The following is a 19,412-nucleotide window of genomic DNA, read 5'->3' on the forward strand; positions in this document are numbered from 1 at the left end:
AGAGGGAGAGAGAGAGAGGGAGAGGGGGGAGAGGGAGAGAGGGAGAGAGGGAGAGTCTGCCTCTCTCTCACTTTGTCACTGTCTGCCTGTCTGCCTCTCTCTCACTCTGTCACTGTCTGCCTATCTGTGTGTCTGCCTCTCTCTCACTCTCTCACTGTCTGCCTGCCTCTTCCTGTCTCTGCCTTATCCCTCGAAACCGCTTATTGCTGCTTGCAGCTATATTTGTTTGTTTGTTTTTCCAGTTCCCACCTGAGTTGGTCCAGAAGATGGATGGCAAGAAGAAGGCCTACCCTGAGAACTCATTTGGATTGCTGCGCTTCATACGCAATCTCCATGAGCACTAGTAAGTTCAATTAGATTTAAAAACAACACAAAGAGAAGTCCATGTATAAATTAATTGATGTATTTATGTATGTATTTTTCACGGCGCTGGCCAGTGGCCAACAAATTGCCAGAATACAAAATTTGAAATTCAGGACTCTCGTGGATGCAATACAAAGGCACATGCACAAATTGACAAGGCACCGTGGGCTTCAAAGTATTGAAGCTTCAAGCTTGTGTTCTAAAACAGCGAGTCTCAAACATTCATTGAAAAATTGACAAACTCACGTAAAGTAAAAGAAACAGGAAAATGTTTTTAAGTACAGTACTTGAGTAAATGCACTTAGTTACTTGGTTTCCTCCACTGCAGAATTGTGACTTCATTACTGTGTTCACAGCACTGAGGATGCAGCTGACATTGACCTGATGGAGATGTTTCCTGCTCTGTTCGGATGTGTTTACACGTTTGCCCAAGATCAAGGCTGGAACTCAACGACCACCCTGAAGAAAATGTGTCCGAGAGAAGATGTGGGCAGCAGTGCTGTTTGCACATCTACACACCCTGACATAAAGACCAATGTCAGTGCTGTGTGCACGTCTACACACCCTGACATAAAGACCAGTAGTGTCAGTGCTGTGTGCACGTCTACACACCCTGACATAAAGACCAGTGTCAGTCTACCAGTGCAAGAATCTGGACTGAAAGACTCTGAAGTGACTGGTTCAAAAAGTGGGGTCCTTGAGGGGGTTCCAGGGGGTCCTTGAGGGAATTCCAAGGTGTCCCGACTCCCGAGCATAATCTGTTAATTTAGCATCAAAACCAGTCTGTTATTTTGGAAAATTCTCAGAATATTTTGAAATGTTTTTTTTTTTAACAACAAAAATCCTTTATGGAGGTCCCTGGCACAATATCGTTTCAGGTGGGGGTCTGCTCTGCACTGCAGTTAATTACACATCAATTTTGGAGTCCATGACATGAAAAAAACCTGATCTGACTGGTGACTTGAAGGACAATATGTTTTTAAAATGATTTGACATCATTGTCATTGACATGTTGTCTGTAAAAAGCATTGATAGAAAGTAACTAAGTACATTTACTGAAGTACTGTACTTCAGTGCAAAGAAAAAAGTGAAATGGGTCATTCTGCATACTTTGAGTACATTTTGATGCCAATACCTTTGTACATTTCTCAAGTGAAATTTTTAATACTTGTAATTGAGTATTTCTACTTTTACTCTCACCAATGGATGTCTGTAAAAATGAAGGTACATTTAGTTTCTAAGCGATTGTTCTATTGATTATTGATTACTTATTGGGTTAATTAAATAATCAATAAGTATTTTATTTTTTATAAAATATGTTTTATATCAATAAATCAAAGTGAAAAAAAATCTAATTGCTTTTTTATTATATAATAGATTAAGTTGATTAGTCTGAATAAGTGTTGCAGCTCTACGACTTTATGTCAATTTATATCATTTAACCACGTAAATCCTAAAGGGGTGCCCCAGGGCTCTATACTTGGCCCCCTCCTTTTTTCCAAATCTCTTTGCCAAAAAAGTGCGTCACAACACAACACAATGAGAGCTTGTAGATCTGCTATTTCTGCTGAATGTTAGCTTATTATTGTGAAATACCCAGAATATGGACCATAGGGTTTAAGTGGTCAAACGTTTAAATATGGAGAAACAAGTCTGACAGCGATATCACACAGTAAGCACTAAATTAACACTGAGGATTTTACAATGTAGATTGTGGTCCCAGGGATACAAATGGGGGGTCCGTGGTATAATGCAGTGGTTCCCAAACTGGGGGTCAGGACCTCCAGGGGATCGGGAACCCCAGGGGGGTCCCCAAATTATTTTGGGGGTCCCCAGATGATTAGCCTAATGTGCAACATTGTTTTCTCACTCAACAGTGTATGCAGGGTGTCTGCACATTTCTAAAGTTACAATTTAATGACTTTTAAGACCCTTTTAATACCAAATTGGGCAAATTGTCAAATATTAAGCAAGAAAGAGGCAAACATTGTGAAAATATACGATCTACAAGCTCACAACGCCTCGCTGGAGCCTGGAATGTCAACACTATTATTTAAACTGTTATGTGACTCATTATCACAATGCTTCTTTAGTATCGTTGATTGTCTATTCAGAACAGAGCTTTACTCTTACATCTTTACTGTAACAGAAACAGGTTTGTAAGCTATGATCCACTGGCATCAACGCAGCTTGCAGAGGTGCTTGCACTGAAGGTCATGTCCAACCTTTTTAAAGGTCAGTTTTGTAAGTCAAGTTAGTTTTGTTTATTCCTATATCTGACTGTGTGTTTGCTTTCTTTCTTTCTTTTGTCAGTATACTATTTGACATGTCATACTGTACTGTATGCTGTTTATATAGTGCTATTCTCTGAGTCATGCAGGAGCTGGTTGCCACATTCATCTCGCTTGAAGACAGAAATAAATAGTCGTTGGTCCATCTGGCTCTTCCCTGCGACCCTGGTCTCGCTTCCATGCTGGCCACCAGAGGGCGCCCTGTTCTCTGTGCATATCATCAACCTGAGGAAGGTAGGGGTGTCTGGCTGAACATAATAATTGTATCAATCATAAATAAACATTTAATCACTGGTATATTGGTCTTATTGGGCTAAAATATTTAAAATATAACCCTCAAGAATGACCCTCTGTGCTTGTATTCTACACTTGTGAGGGCCGAACGTTCCCACAAGTATAGCAAACTTTGATAAATACAGCCCATTAAGAGGACAATTTTCCTGGTCCTCACAAGAGGATTGTTTTATAGTAAAAAAAACAAAAAGCATTTAGAGCTAGGTTTGCAATAGGAAACCTAGCTCTAAAGGAAAATACTGAGCTTGGTATTATATGGATTGTTTTATAGTAAAAAAAACAAAAAACATTTAGAGCTAGGTTTGCAATAGGAAACCTAGCTCGTAAGGAAAATACTGAGCTTGGTATTATGGTTAGGATTAGACATTTAGAGGTTAGGTTTAGGGGTTACGGTTAGAGTTAGCTCCTTGACTGTCCCAGAGCGGGTTCTTCTCTGCTCATATAAATGCTTCAATAGACACAGACAGATTATGCTGTTCTATCACATGAAGATGCTTCATCAGTTTCTACAGTAACCGTACTCAAAAGTGGGCCGTAAATATTGCAGTTACTAACTGCTTTCAAGATCTCTACCATGATAATATATTCTCTAGCTTTACATTTCTGTCGAACAAATATACCCTGCCAAGTTCACATTTGTTTCGTTATTTTCAGGTACGACACTACGTATAGATAGATAAAAATCGATCCATCTTTATTGTCATTCAACAATACATGAAATGCATAATTGAACGAAATTCTTACTATAATCTAAAACTACTCCCAGTTAAGAAAAATAATACTAAAATACTACAATACAAAAATCACCACTGATAAAACCACAGTCAGTTCATAATGAGTCCTCAGCAGCATATAGGAGAAAGGATAGAGGATATTGCACCTATAGGGGATTATTGCACTTTTTTCATCATGTTACAGCACCTGGGAGCAGGTAGTAACAGTAATGTGTAATGTGTTGTTTCCAGTGAGTTCAATGGGGAACAATGGGAAGTTCATCCTGGGATACAAGGCCATGCTGAAAGTGGAGCTGCTGCACCATCTAGCCTACGTCCTGACCTCCACCCTGGGACTGTGTGTCCAAGCTATTCTACAGCATACTGGTGGTATGTGTCTTTATTGAGAATAATTATGGTGCCCCTTACCCTGCCACACACACACACACACACACACACACACACACACACACACACACACACACACACACACACACGCAATATGTTAAGTATTATCAGAGAATTATTTTCTGTTTATTGTGTTCAGAAAGTGTGAAAATCCATGTCAAAATGTTATTTAATCAAGTGATATCTCAATTCAAACATGTACAAGAAATGCTAAAAATTGTCTCTCTCTCCCTCCCTATTTCTCTCTCTCTCTCTCTCTCTCTCTCTCTCTCTCTCTCTCTCTCTCTCTCTCTCTCTCTCTCTCTCTCTTAGTGGTTGCTCCATCCTGCTGGCGGCTCTGTTAGCTCTCATCCTGGTCTATCTGTTCTCCATCATGGGCTTCCTGTGTCTGAACAACGACTGATACCCTGCAGGTAGCACCGGGTAACTCCTGGCCCTAAAGCCCAATTCATACTCCATCCCAAGTTGAACAGAACTTTGTTCGGACAGGGTAGGTCATAACTACAGATCGACGTCATTCAGGACTCCTGATGTTGTCTCTCAGATCTGCCTACCTCCATGACGGATTGCCCACAGCATGTCGGAACCACATCCAGGTGTTAAATCCATTCTGCTGGCTCGGATTCAGTCGCTGGAGATGACGGAGCAAGCTGTGATTCATTGATCAGATTAGTGACTGGGGCCTGGGCGGGGTCTGGCGTTCAGAACACAGAATGGACATTTGTCTCTCAGAAGTTTTTTTTGGACGGGCCATCAGAAAAAAGTCTGATGGGTTATTTTGAAGCATTTATTGGCCTTAACCCCTAAACCTGTCTGTGTCACTCCCCTTTAACCTTTCACCTTTAACTCTTAAAGGTGGTATGTAAGTGATATTATTTTGTTAATATAAATGTTAAACACTATTAGCTCTATATTCCCCTAGTAATCATTGCTATAGACATTTCCAGGTCAGGATACACATTTCCTCCAATCAGGTGAGAGAACTCATACAGGATACAGATTAAATAAATGAAATTGGAAGTAATGAAACAAACAAAGCAAAAGCTGACACAATTGGAATTGGAACTAGATCCAATTGAAGCTGATAAATGGGTTTGTTCTTTTGATTGGATGAAATTGCCAACCCACCTGAAATGTATTTTCTATTTACTAAAAGATGGAGGTACAGGGAGACTTTTTTTTTTGCTTTTTAACAAAACAAACATCACTTACAGCAGCTTTAATGTAAACTTCATTTATCATGGAGATAACTGAGTCTATTTCAAGTCTATTATGCAGCTTCTGTTGGTTCCCTTCGCCTGTTTCTACCTACACTATACACTATGCCACACATGGGCAATTTACACCCAGGGGGCCGGACCCGGCCCTTTGACCATCTCAATCCGGCCCTCGAAGTCCTCAAAGAAAAACCAAAAAATCAAATATACATCTTGAAAGGCAGCATCATGTTAATGTTTTTTTAGGGAAATTAATTTAACGCAAGTCCAATACATTTTTAGTAGTTAATACTTATACCATTTTGAGTACATACCTGCATTCCATATTCCATCTGTATGTACTCAAATGTTAAATGTTTGTAATGTAACAGTGAAACATTTTGCCATGGATCCATATTATTTATAACATAATGCATAACATAATGCAATGGGCCCCATTATGCACACCGTCTTATGCATTATGACTAGTCTTATTAGGCATTTTTTATTATTTTGAAAAATATAATAAAATAGTGAAAATAGCCGATCTACAGTGACTGAAATGTTTTTCAAAATAAAAAATGCCTTATAAGATTCATAAGCCTTAAGACGCCATGCAAAATAGGGAATAAGTTTGATGTCAAGTCATCTTTATACTGTCTTTTATTATATTGTGACTGTTTTTGTTACTAGTGTTACTACTTTTCTGTACTTGTTCTTTGCCCATACCTGTATCTTTGTTTCATCCTAATTACTAACTATAACCATAACAATAACACTTAAAGCCTCACTATGTAACTTTATTTTATGAATATAATATAATTTTGTCCAATCTGTAAAGATAGAGTATGTTAATACAATATACCTTATACAATTGGAGTTGTAATGTTGTCTCCCTGCTCTTCATTCATGAGATTGCTTCAAAGGTCATGTCTCACCTAGACACAGGATCTGACACAAATTTTGACCTGATGGTCAAGATTCAATTTATTCCCAGAGCAAGCAGGCCGGCTCTATTGGCTCAATGGTAGAAATTTCAGCACTTGCACAGGAAACCGGGTCCAAATCCAGTGTAGAAGAGGAAAGTTACATACTGTGCTGCTTTACTGTAACTCTAAATGGGTTTATTATATGAGTCAGATGATTGTAGCTGATGTGTCATGTGTCAAAGTGAAGGTTTCAACTATGATTCAATTATACACATTTTCAAGTGCAAGCACCATCGTCTCAGGCTGCAGACTGCTGTAAACATTATTTGATTTGCTAACTTTGCTGTTTTAATCTCAATTTTGAAATGACTCAATAATTTGTGCAGGACGTCATGTTTGTTTTATCTGCCTGTAATGCTGCCTACTGTGCTTCTTTGAGAATAAAAGCCATACATTGATTGTAGTTCCATATTGTATTTTATTCACATTTATTTTTCTTGTATTATGTTGGCAATAGCTCTCAATAACTATTGGTTTGACTCACTGAAAACACAACACTGGTTCTGGTGACTGATATTGTCCTAATCTGTGAGGAGGTGTTTTTTTCAATTATCTTTTTCATTTAAAATGTTATAATATTAACCTTTTTTCATAAACTATATATATATATATAATGTTAACTGTATTCTCATGGGCTCTATACTTGGTTGGCCATATTCTAATGGACTACACTAAATATCTTCGCTGGCTGAACACGCACGCACGCACATACATAGTAGATAAACCAGTCATATCAGGAAGTGAACAAGGCTCAGCTGGTGTAGCATTAATCTCTGTAGATAGTTTGTTGGTGTCGGGAGCCTTGTTAGTGTGGAGATGACCATAGTTTCTGATAGGTTGTTAGTGTGGAGATGACCATAGTTTCTGATAGGTTGTTAGTGTGGAGATGACCATAGTTTCTGATAGGTTGGGGACGTGGTATGGCCTTGGGAGTCATACCTCCTCACTCCCACTGTTTACGCCTAAAACAATAAATATATGTGTTGACCTTTTCCTTTATGACACCTTCAGTACAGTGGTGTTTCAAAGTTTGTGAACCCTTTAGAATGCTCTCTATTACTTTATAAATAGTTCTAAAGTAGACAAAGAGAATTATCTTTGTCTACTTTAGAAACAAAAACAAAACCAAAAATGTATTAGAGGGAAATGGTCCAATTGTACGTGAATGTCAAATGTCAAAACAATGTGAACCTCAAGGATTAGCGGTTCATTTGAAGGTGAAATTTAACGGGTGTTTTCATTCACACAAATAAACCCAGTTACGGGTTGATGATTCCTTGCATAGGGCTCAAAATGGAGCACAGGGACCCTCAGGGTTCCTAGGGGTTCCAAATTGACCCTTGCAGTTGCAGATGAGTGTACAAATGGAACCAAATGGACCTGTACAGATCCATTAGAGGTCCATTTGGTTCCATTTGTACACTCACTGAGTTACAGGCCCATAACTCCTCAAGGGCCTCTTGGGGGTCCCCCAACCATATGTTGAGAACCACTGGATTACTGTACATATTTTACATGTTTTTTAAATACTTTCTTGCTCTTTGTTTTGTGTTGTTGTTAAATACAGTGTTGAGAATGTGTACATGTGTGTATATGAGTATGTAGCCTATAACATAAAATGTGGAATCTTAAAGGAAATGTGTGATTACTTGGAGCATTATTAAGATTATTAATTATGGGAGCACTTCACCCATTGTTTACCTTATCTTCATATAAATGGTCCTCATTAATGTTCATTATAAGATGGCTCCATTTCTGTCTACTCACTCTGTGTCTCATTGGTGGGGCTGTGGACAGTTCCAGAAACCTGCCTACCAGCAGTGGTGGAAAAAGTACTCACATTTTTACTTAAGTAAAAGTATCAATTCCACAATGAAGAAATACTCCTACAAGTAAAATTCTGGTATTCGAAATTTACTCAAGAAAGTACAAAAGTATTGGCATCAAAATGTTCTTAGGGCGCGCCCCCACCAAGAGTTGGCTGGCCGCTGATTGCAGAATCTGCCAATGCATTGTCAATGCAAATGCGTGGATTCCTGGTCTTGCGGATTTTTTCCAAGAATCCACGCATTTGCATTGACAAAGCATTGGCAGATTCTGCAATCAGCGGCCAGCCAACTCTTGGTAGGGGCGCGCCCTTAAAGTACCAAAAGTAATAGTACTCATTATGCAGAATTGTCCTATTTCAAGTTTTCAAATGTATACAAATATTTTGAAAATAGCAGATCTACAAACTCACAATGCGTCGCATCAGGACGCATTGTGAGCTTGTAGATCGTCTATTTTCAAAAGGCCGAAATGTATATAGGGCTGAATGGTACTGTACGTTTTGTAATAATAATCAAAATCTACAAAGTAACTATAACTCAAGTTTTCAAATAATTGTAGTGAAGTAAAAGTACAATATTTGCCTCTGAGTTGTAGTGGAGTAGAAGTAAAAGTATTGGAAATACTCAAGTAAAGTACAAATACCTCAAAATTGTACTTAAGTAAAGTACTTGAGTACATACTTATTTACTTTCCACCACTGCCTTCCAGTGACATCAATTAGGATTCCAGGCTAATAGAAACTACAGCCTTTCACTTCCTGTAAAGTTAACATGCTGAAATAAAAGCCCATGTACTCTGTTCAATTATTATTATTATTATTATTATTATTATTATCATTATTATTATTATCATTATTAAGCTCTCTGCTCTTCTAGTAAACAGCATCCACTCTCTCCTCAAACCTCCAAGTTGACAAGCTGATGTGCACCCGCTGTGGTTTGATGGTGAACTGCGCCATCTCGTGGCAAAATAAAGCAACTGCAGTGCCATAATGATTTCATCTAGTAATATTAGGCTGATGTATACAAACTTTCATCTGACTTTGAAATAGACACATTTACAACATATTTATCATTGTATGCATTTCACTTAAAATAAAACCAAGTGCTGTCTGTCTATCTAAAGTAAACATACTGGTATAGCTAGAATCCACTGTGGATTGACTTCATATATTTACAGACATTACTGGGGATAGATTGTGTTTCACTTCCACTTGGACTAGGAATACATAATAATACTTGAGTACTGAGAGTACTTTTATATTTATACCTGCTGAGAGCTCACTATTGGACCGCCTGGGATTCTAATCCCAGGCGGTCCAACAGAGGGCCTAACAAGACTGGGTCCTTACAATTTGTCAACATTTGTGAAACGTATCAGAAAATAGCCAATCTACAAGCTCACAACGCATCAAGATGCAACACATGGAGAGCTTGTAGATCGGCTTTTCAAAAAGTATGAAATAGGGCTTAATTGCTTAATGTGTGTTTTGTATTAAAAATCTAAATCAGTAAAGTAACTGAAGCTGTCAAATAATTGTAGTGGAGTAAAAAGTACAATAATTTGATCTTTTTACCTTGCTAAATACCTCAAATAATTACATGGATATTTATATAATGAGACTTTTGCTAGTTCGCTACTGACATTGTCTGAGCTCTGAGTCCCTGCCAACAATCCTGTCAGCCCGAATTCAACACCTTTAAGGCTAGCTTTTACCTCTGAGCAAAGTCCCTTTAAAATAATATTTAACACAGCAGATATCTATTTTCTGTAATAAACGAGTGAAATGATTTGTATTCAGTCATCAATCTCAGACCCTAAGGTTTGGATAAATGCTACTTCAGACCTTCAACACCATTAAAACAAGTCATACCATTTAAACCCTTGGTCAACTGAAACTAAAAGGATGAAATTATGCAATAACAAGCACTGTTGAACACACAAAAATACAATTTTAATAAATGAATGCTGGAATGAATGATTATTTACATGGATATTTACATAATTTAGATAAGATATTTACATTATGAGACCACATGAGTATAGTGCTTTGTAATATCATTGACAAAGCAACATTTCTGTAGTGAATCACCGTTCATTCAGTACGAGCACTACTCAAGTATTGCATCACAAGCAAGACCATCAACAAAGGAGTGATGTATACAACGTAGTTACAGAATACTGACGCTTTGGCAAATCCCCCCAAAATGGACACAAAGCACAGCGGCTTTAAAGAGCCACTGAGTGCTGTTGTTGAATGTTGCATCATCATCATCACGAATGTCAGGGGAAACCTGTCCTTGAAGTGCATGTAATGCATGGTAAAGGGGAAAACAACAACAAGTCCTCAGTATTGGACCGGTACGTTGTGCAGCAGAGGAGCAGCCAGGTTCTGAACAGCAGGTGACTGCAGCTCAGGGAGGAGGGAGATGTTCATCAGCTTGATCCCTGAGTATTTCCTCTTGACCACCTAGTGGAGAGGGAACATTAGCATTAGTATTCATTTGAGCTGGGGACCCCCCCAAAATAATCATATTTGAGCTGGGGACCCCCCAAAATAATCAGATTTGATTATTTGAGGTGGGTCCCCAACGCCTCCCAATGTGAGGCGCTGTGAGCTTCGTCCTTAAATTGTCACTTTGCTGTCGTCTGGGGACCCCCAAAAATCATGTGGGGACCCCCCTGAGGATCCCGACCCACAGGTTGAGAAACACTGATTTAAACAACCTCATCTTAAGGGTAGTCCACACCAATGCAACTCCTTGCAAACTGCCATTTGGGGATAATGGTTGCAAGGACTTGTAAGGACTCAGTGTCATTGGTATGGACTGGCCTTTACTCCTACTTCCAAATGCCTTTGTTTGCCAACTCACCTGGAACTCTGTTTTCCCCTGGTTGACAACAACTACATTCTTGGCCATGTGCTGCATGATTGGCTGGAGGTGAGCCTGGTCATAGGTGGTGTAGTACTGCTCTGTAGGAGTCTGTAACACATGAAGCAAGAAACAACTAGAACCAAAAGACAAAGTGTCCAGCTAGCCATCTGTACTAATACAAGCCAACATATCCATGTATCCATTATAGGACCACAATGGAAACAAGTCCCCAGGACTTTTTTGTGTTATCGTTTTTGCCTAAATGTGACTGTACCTTGTGCTGTTTACATTTCCAGTGGTGGAAAAAGTACTCACACTTTTTACTTAAGTAAAAGTATCAATACTGCAATGTAGAAGTACTCTGTTACAAAGGTCCGGAATTAAACATTTACTTGAGTAAAAGTACAAAAGTATTGGTATCAAAATGTACTTGAAGTACCAAAAGTAAAAGTACTAAAATGTTTGAAAATAGCAGATCTAAAAGCTCGTTGTGAGCTTGTAAATTGGCGATTTTTTTTTTAATAGCCTAGGTATAAAATAGGGCTTACATGGTTAATGTATGTTTTATAATGTAATAATGTATATCTGAAAAGTAACTAGTAAGTAAAGTTTTCAAATAATTGTAGTGGAGTAAAAGTACAATATTTGCCTCTGAGATGTAGTGGAGTAGAAGTAAAAGTATAGACAATTGGAAATACTCCAGTAAAGTAAAAGTACCTCAGAATTGTACTTAAGTACAGTACTTGAGTAAATGTACTTAGTTACTTTACACCAGGAGTTAATTCCCCCCCATTGATTGTAGTCAACTCACCCATGGCAGGCCATCCAGCAGCTGGGAGAGACACAGGGAAGCAGCAGCGATCTCAGAGGGCCGGTAGTGAACCATGTCGTAGTCGAGGAGTGTCAGCTCCATCAGATAGTTGGCCAGCGTGTGTATCTTCATTGTAGTCTAGAACAACAAACAACGCTATTGAAAAGCCTGCTTGCAAATCAAATGCCAAAACCTCTGCTACATCTTTAACCATTTTAACCATTTGACCAGCCACCACCTGTGTTCACTTTCATCCCAAATCTGATTATTGTCCTATTCAGATTTGAAAATAGATTTGTTTTATCAAGTCTGAACAGTATAAAACCTCATGGAATCAGACTTTTGCTAATCATATATGAACCACATTCCTAGGTGGATTGAAATGTGATTCAAATCTGATGACTAAATGTGTGTCTCAGTCCGGACACTCTGACACTGAAGCCTGATTTATACATTTTCCCCTCGACCGCAACAGCACAAGCTGTTGAGATGCGAGGTGAGTCTGAATACAAAACAGTCCGTACTAAAGATCAGATTTGAGAATCAAATGAGATTTGCCGGCAGTGTGAATAAAGCCTTAGTGCAGAGGGTCCAGTCTGATGTTAGTATGTTAATGAACCATGTGAACAGTATGATCACTACATCTTCTATGTTAGTGAACATTGTGGACAGGGACTCACGCTTGCAGCCTTGGACGCTCTCCTGAGGAAGTGCAACGGCAGCGGGCGTCCCAGCTCAAAGTCGAGGGACCTCAGCATCACTTGCTCCATCTGTCTAATCTGAGCGGATGTGAAGGTGTTGTCTGTGACGTCGGCAAAGTCCTGGATCGCTGGGCCGTCTCTGCTCCACAGCTTCTCCTCGTACTTTGAGGCCAGCAACATGGCAGTGACACCAACAAGCTGGAGCTTCTTCCGTGAAACTGGCTGAACCTGCAATACATCACAACAACCTATTAAAACAGAACAAAACACAAGAGCAGATCAAATGGCAAAACACATGTATAAGTTGCCCTTACTTGCAGAAAACGATCAAAGATGGCAACCGTCAGATACAGCGTCTCCTGCAGCAGCTGGAATCTGGAACGAATCAGGATCAGCCAGCCGATTAGGAGAGCTCTCATGTGTGGCGTTATGTCGCTGCCCTTCAAATACCTGGGTCGCACAGCCTGCTGTACCTGTACAAACAAAACATTTCATTATTACACTGCTGCAAGACATCAGGTCACATCATGTAGTAAAAAACAAGCCTCTGGCACAGTGGTGGAAGAAGTACTCAGATATTTTACTTAAGTAAAAGTAGCAATACCACAATATAAAAAATACTATGTAGGTAAAAGGCCTGTGTTCAAAATGTTGCTTGAGAAAAAGTACAAAAGTATTGACGTCAAAATATACTTAAAGTACCAAAAGTAAAAGTACTAAAACGTTTGAAAATAGCAGATCTACAAGCTCACAACGTGTCGCAACGCGATGCGTTGTGAGCTTGTGGATCGGCTATTTTCAAATAGCCTAGGTATAAAATAGGGCTTTAAAATATATTAATTCATATCTGCAAAGTAACTAGTAACTAAAGTTTTCAAATAATTGTAAGTAAGTAAAAGTACAATATTTGCCTCTGAGATGCAGTGGAGTAGAAGTAAAAGTATTGAAAATTGGAAATACTCCAGCAAAGTAAAAAATACCTCAGAATTGTACTTAAGTACGGTACTTGAGTAAATGTACTTAGTTACTTTACACCACTGCTCTGGCATCACGTACCTCTAGATCCATTAGATGTACATATATGTCTTTCACATATTCAGAACAGAGCTGGGGCATGTCTGAGTCCTCTGCATCAATGTCCTCTACTGTGAGGAGCGGCTCAGAGAAGGCCTCCTTCATGGAAACATCTGCAGCTTGTTCTGGGACAGTGGAGGGAGCAACTTGAGGAGGTGCCTCCACTCTGACTGGCTGTGATTGGGTAACAACGTCTGCAGGTGGTTCTGGGACAGTGGAAGAAGCAACTTGAGGAGGTGCCTCCACTCTGACTGGCTGTGATTGGGTAACAACGTCTGCAGGTGGTTCTGGGACAGTGGAAGGAGCAACTTGAGGAGGTGCCTCCACTCTGACTGGCTGTGATTGGGTAACAACGGCTACTTTGGGTTTCTGGTTCAGGGTTGTTTTGGTTGAAGGATTGGTCACTCCAGTTCTCTGAGAAGGAAGAAAATAAAAATAAAGATTAAAACACATTCTTATTCAGGGTTAAACTGTAGCTAATTAGTATCTTGTGTGTAGTTTAAATCAGTGGTTCTCAAACTTTTTCATGTCAAGGACCCTCAAAATGATATGTATCTGGCTGCGGACCCCAATCTCAAAATATTTCGTTCCAGGGACCCCCAGAAGCAAAGATTTGAGTTACAAATGTTCGCTTTAAATATATATATTCGAAAATGTGCACACGTTTTCACAAGTTTTCACAAATAGCAGATCTACAAGCTTGTAGATCTGCTATTTTTGACTCGCCAAACTGTAAAATATGGTTGAAGTGCTTAAAATGATTGTGACACTATATTAACTAATTTGGCTGGGGACCCCTTGGTAACCCTCCAAGGACCCCTGGGGGTCCCCGAACCCCACTTTGAGAACCACTGGTTTAAATCACTGGTTCTGAACATGGGTTCCAGGGACCACCAGGAGTCCAAATGGACCCATACAGGTCTGTAATAAAGAGTGTATATGCAATGCTGTGGTGCAGAGTCTAGCAGACTAGACAAAACTCACTCTGGACTCCAGGATCTCAGCCCTCCACACCTTCCTATCATTCATCAGGAGCTCTGCAGTGTTGCTACTAGCTCCAGTGTCGCGCTGCAGTGTGTCTACGTAGGTGGTGCACCTCTTTCCTCTCCTAGCTGCACCTTGGCTTGGCTCCCACAGTGTCAGCTTGCTCGCCACCAGTTTGGAGTGCTTGACACAGTGTCCTGCCAGCCTCATCCTTCTCACTCTGACCTCGTCCCCGACCCTCGGGAGGACTGTGTAGACGACGTCCACGTTTCTGGTGTGGTCCACCCATGGCATATCGATGGCCATTTGTAGCATTGTGGCATCATCCACAGCGTTTTCCTGTTGAGAGTGGACAAATGGAACCAAACGGACCCTTACGTTAGAGGTGTGTAACTCTGAGAGTGTACACACGGAACCAAATGGACCCATAAGGGTCAACTTGGTTCCATTTGTTTAAATTCAGTTTAATTTAAAAATGGATGTGTAGATTGAGGTCCCGGTCATAAAAAAAAAAGAGTCCTTGAGTTAAGAAAGGTTTAAAATCATGGGTTTAAACATTACCTTGCTCTTAGCTGCCTTTTTGGCTAAGTTAGAAATCTTGGTTTTCCAAAGAAAGATGGCAGCTCTCTTTGGACCACAGACGTTGGCCTTCTCCATGTGTGAACTTTTCTCCACGTTCCTCATCTGTTCAGTTATAAACATAAAAAAGAAAAACAGAAACAAAAACGGTTACAAACGGTTGTTAGTTAAAAATTGTGGTGTAAAGTAACTAAGTATATTTACTCAAGTACTGTACTGAAGTACAATTTTGAGGTATTTTTTACGTTACCGGAGTATTTCCAATATTCTGTACTTTTACTTCTACTCCACTACATCTCTGGGGCAAATATTGTACTTTTACTCCACTACAATTATTTGAAAACTTTAGTTACTAGTCACTATGCAGATATACATTATTAGATTATAACACATACATTAACCACTTTAGCCCTATTTTAAAACCTAGGCTAATTGAAAATAGCCGATCTACAAGCTCACAACGTGTCGCATCACGACGCGTTGTGAGCTTGTAGATCTGCTATTTTAAACATTGCATTACTTTTACTTTTGGTACTTTAAGTACATTTGGATACCAATACTTTTGTACTTTTACTCAAGTAAATTTTTTATTCAGAACTTTTGCTTTTAACAGAGTACTTCTACATTGCAGTATTGATACTTTTACTTAAGTAAAACATTTGAGTACTTTTTCCACCACTGGTTAAAAAACAATAGCAAATATTCACATTGGAAAGGTTTAGAATCAGTGATTTCAATGTTACCTTAGTGTTAGCCACCTTGTTGTTGGCAATGTAGGAAAGCTCTGCAAATGCAGACTTATCTCTCCAACTCTGCTTGGCTTTCCAATTGGAACTGCCAGTTCGCTTTGGTGGATTCTCCATCTGTTCAGTTTACAAACATTCAAACACAGAAACAACCGTTAAAAACAACGTGTTTAGTTAAACAGCAACGGTCAAAATGCACTTTACGTTTAGAAGGTTCAAAATACACTTCACCAACGTTCAAAACATTCTAAATCCACTCAAACAACCAACGTTTAAAAGCCGTTGATCGACCACAAAACATGAACAAACAGCGACCAAAACAGCTCAGACACGATAAAAATAACCTCAGATAAGCCGCCGAAGCCACAAAAACAGCACAAAACAAGAGACTCAAACTCAATGCACGTCGCTTGTCGACCAGAGCAGTGGTTCTCAAACCTTTACATGTCAATCTCAAAACATTTTGTTCCAGGGACCCCCAGAAGCAAAGATTTGAGTTACAAATGTTCTCTTTAAAACATATATATTCAAAGATTTGCACAACTTTTCACGATTTAAAAATAAAATAAAATAAATAGCAGATCTACAAACAAGCTCATGAGCTTGTAGATCTGCTATTTTTGAAACTTCGGGGACCGTACCCGCCCGGACCCCACTTTGAGAACCAATGGACCAGAGAACAGATCTTCAAGCTTCAACAAAAGCGTCCGTTAGAAGCTTGGAAGATCAGTTCAAACACCCATAATGTTAACGTTTTTAGCCTAACGGAAGAATAAACAAGCACAACTAGTTATGTTTCATCATTATTTGACTCACCGTAACGTTGAAATCCACCGAGAAGACGATCAAACCGTTAAAGTGTGGATGTAACTGACAGTAAATGTGTCTGTTGATGCAGTGATGTCACTGACTCTTCTCCTCAACAGTCAGACTGAATGACAGACACGCTGCTTCCACCCACTGTCAATACTTCAAACCACTCCCCCCTCCTGTGATTGGCCGACTGTCCGCACATGCATGCGGAACGCGCGCCGCTTATTGGTCGTTCCGGTCGTGACGCAGGCATCTTGTTTACCTACGAAGGCGGAGTCTCGTGCAAACGGGCCTGTGTGATCCTTATTTTTAACTCTATGGTGTGATCCGTTTTAGAAAAAAGGAAATAAAGAAACGTGTTCCGGTGGTGGGTTCCGGTTGGCGTCGCATTGTTTTTGTTCCCCATAATGCGAATCAATAGTTTAGTCTCGCTAGTTGCACTACGAGTTAGAATAAAAGATGGACATACCAAACGGTTATTATAGCAAAAGAAACGACACGATTATATCAAACTAAACACATTTTAAACTAGGGGAATCATTTTGGAGGTGCACGGCACCAGTAGTTCCGGTCATGTGTTCCGGCCAACTGATGACGTAAAGTTGTTTCCGCTCCGACCGGATCAGAAACACGAAACCGGTATAGAGCGTCGCAGTTCCCGCCCACTTCCTGTTTTTTTTGGTGCCGGAAGAAAAAACTCAATGCATTTTTCCATTGACATTTCCAAAAATATTTATATCTATTAATTTAAGCCTCGAATCAAGCCATCATGACATGACATGAATCATGACCATAAAACGTTTTTTTCTGTGATTTTTTTTTATTTTATATTTAATTATATGATATACTATATTTAATAAATACCCTTTGTTTTGCCGTTTTCAACAAAAAAAAAATCACAGAATCAAACGTTTATGGTCATGATTCATGTCATGTCATGATGGCTTGATTCGAGGCTTAAATTAATAGATATAAATATTTTTGGAAATGTCAATGGAAAAATGCATTGAGTTTTTTCTTCCGGCACCAAAAAAAACAGGAAGTGGGCGGGAACTGCGACGCTCTTCAGGCTAGATAGAGAGCAGATCTACAAGCTCACAACACGTTGCCTCCGCGACGTGTTGTGAGCTTGTAGATCTGCGATTAGACGGAGCAGTTGTTGATTTGACTGGCCAATCACAGCGGGTCTTTTGCTTGTGTGATTCAAATGACGCGACTCAGACGCGCCCACTTTTAAAGCACGTTGTTTTGTTTTGTTTGAAACCAAGTGGAAGTTAGTAAAACGTAATTTCAGATGCCTTAATGCTCCACGTCACAGTGACGTCACGCTGGCATAAGACGCAAGTCACGCAATGAAAATGCAACGAAAATGAAAACTTACTGAGAATGTCTAGCAATTTTAACAGTTTGTCTCTGGTCGATAGGCAGGTTTATGCTGCCAAATTGACTTTTCAAAACGGGGTGTCACTGACAGACCCTTATTCACTTTCTCCCTGTCAGTGGGTCCAGGACCCCACTCCCACCATTAAAGAGGCCATCCCTTCAATGGCCAGATATTCATGAAAATCTCATTGAAACGCCAAGCTTTTACACACGGGAGAAATTGCATGCATACAACCCTAGATGCCTACAACTTTGCACTATGTGGACAGGTGCAGGACATAGATTAAGTTACAATATAGAAGACTTCTACTATATTCTATATCAGAAGTCTTACCCAGCCAACGACAGGGACAGAAAACAGAGCTGTACAAGTCGTAGGTTATCATCAACCAAAGGAATGGCTGTGTACTGACAGCTAACTGCACCTGTATGGCTGGGCAACTTATTCCATAACTTATGAACGTTAGGCTACTTGTCAGTGTATGTCATTTAATGCCATAAACCTACTGTATGAGTGTCTGCACTCCTTACAATACCATGTTATTCATTTCACCCATAGTTTACACCTGTAAGCCTGTGATGTGACATTTGATTTTGATTTAGATTGTAATAAAATGTTAAGGTCATATGAGCTCATAAAATAGGCTACTCAACTGCATGCACAGGGACAATGAATACATGATATTTCACACTTTCATTCATAATTGTGTTTATTTGACTAACAGCCTATTAAGTTAAACATTTTGGATAGAGTTGAAATGCAATGGTGACAATGTTTCACTGATGGGTGTAGTTGTGGACTCTTACCGACAATTGCAGGTTGCAGCCATGCAGCTGCACTGATGTTTAAAGTCGAGATGTTCGTCAGAATGGGAAAGACAGAATCAGCTTTCACCTCTGGCCCTTGCATGTGGAACAACTCAAAGAGAACGGTGAAGCCAGTCCGTTTGAGTGAAATCAGCTTTAAAGAAGCCTAAGAGGACAGATACACATCTGCATCCAGCCAAAGCAAGCCTTCGCAGACCAATGTCAAAGGTATGACACAATCAGCTTCATTACAGTAGTACAATCATAACACTAACTCAAATCCTGTTTGTAGCTGCAACATAAACGTGATTGCCTGAACTCATTACATAACTCTGATATAGAGATATATATATATATATATCAGAATGCAATTATCAGTACATGGAAGAAGCAGTTTTGACAATACTTCTTAAAAAAAAGACAGTGAATCGCAAAAGCCACTATCAGATTTGCTATAAAACATTCTTAATTGCCAAGTAACACATTTATGACACATGGAACCAACTTTTTGTTAAAACGTGTATAAGAAAAACAGGTCATGGTAATAATGTGTC

General features: G+C 39.5%; 2 protein-coding genes across 2 annotated transcripts in view; one reads left to right on the forward strand and one right to left on the reverse strand.

Annotated features, from left to right (window-relative positions):
• The window catches only part of LOC308073624 (uncharacterized protein), a 4,448-nt gene extending 2,849 nt beyond the window's left edge, over positions 1-1,599 (forward strand). The window contains exons 3-4 of the mRNA XM_080412643.1: positions 243-343; positions 720-1,599. Coding sequence (XP_080268769.1) covers positions 243-343; positions 720-1,086 — 468 coding nt within the window. The 3' untranslated portion in view covers positions 1,087-1,599. The remainder of the gene's footprint in view (positions 1-242; positions 344-719) is intronic.
• The window catches only part of LOC308073398 (uncharacterized protein), a 38,790-nt gene extending 21,838 nt beyond the window's left edge, over positions 1-16,952 (reverse strand). Inside the window, exons 1-8 of the mRNA XM_080412272.1 lie at positions 16,672-16,952; positions 15,853-15,972; positions 15,092-15,214; positions 14,531-14,869; positions 13,529-13,960; positions 12,787-12,945; positions 12,452-12,700; positions 11,772-11,909 (exon numbers count right to left, since the gene is read on the reverse strand). Of these exons, the coding sequence (XP_080268398.1) occupies positions 11,772-11,909; positions 12,452-12,700; positions 12,787-12,945; positions 13,529-13,960; positions 14,531-14,869; positions 15,092-15,214; positions 15,853-15,972 (1,560 nt within the window). The 5' untranslated portion in view covers positions 16,672-16,952. The remainder of the gene's footprint in view (positions 1-11,771; positions 11,910-12,451; positions 12,701-12,786; positions 12,946-13,528; positions 13,961-14,530; positions 14,870-15,091; positions 15,215-15,852; positions 15,973-16,671) is intronic.
• Positions 16,953-19,412: the final 2,460 nt, after the last annotated feature.

The sequence above is a fragment of the Gymnoscopelus braueri genome, assembly GCF_963280865.1.
Source record: "Gymnoscopelus braueri genome assembly, chromosome: 18".
NCBI classification, from domain to species: Eukaryota; Metazoa; Chordata; class Actinopteri; order Myctophiformes; family Myctophidae; genus Gymnoscopelus; species Gymnoscopelus braueri.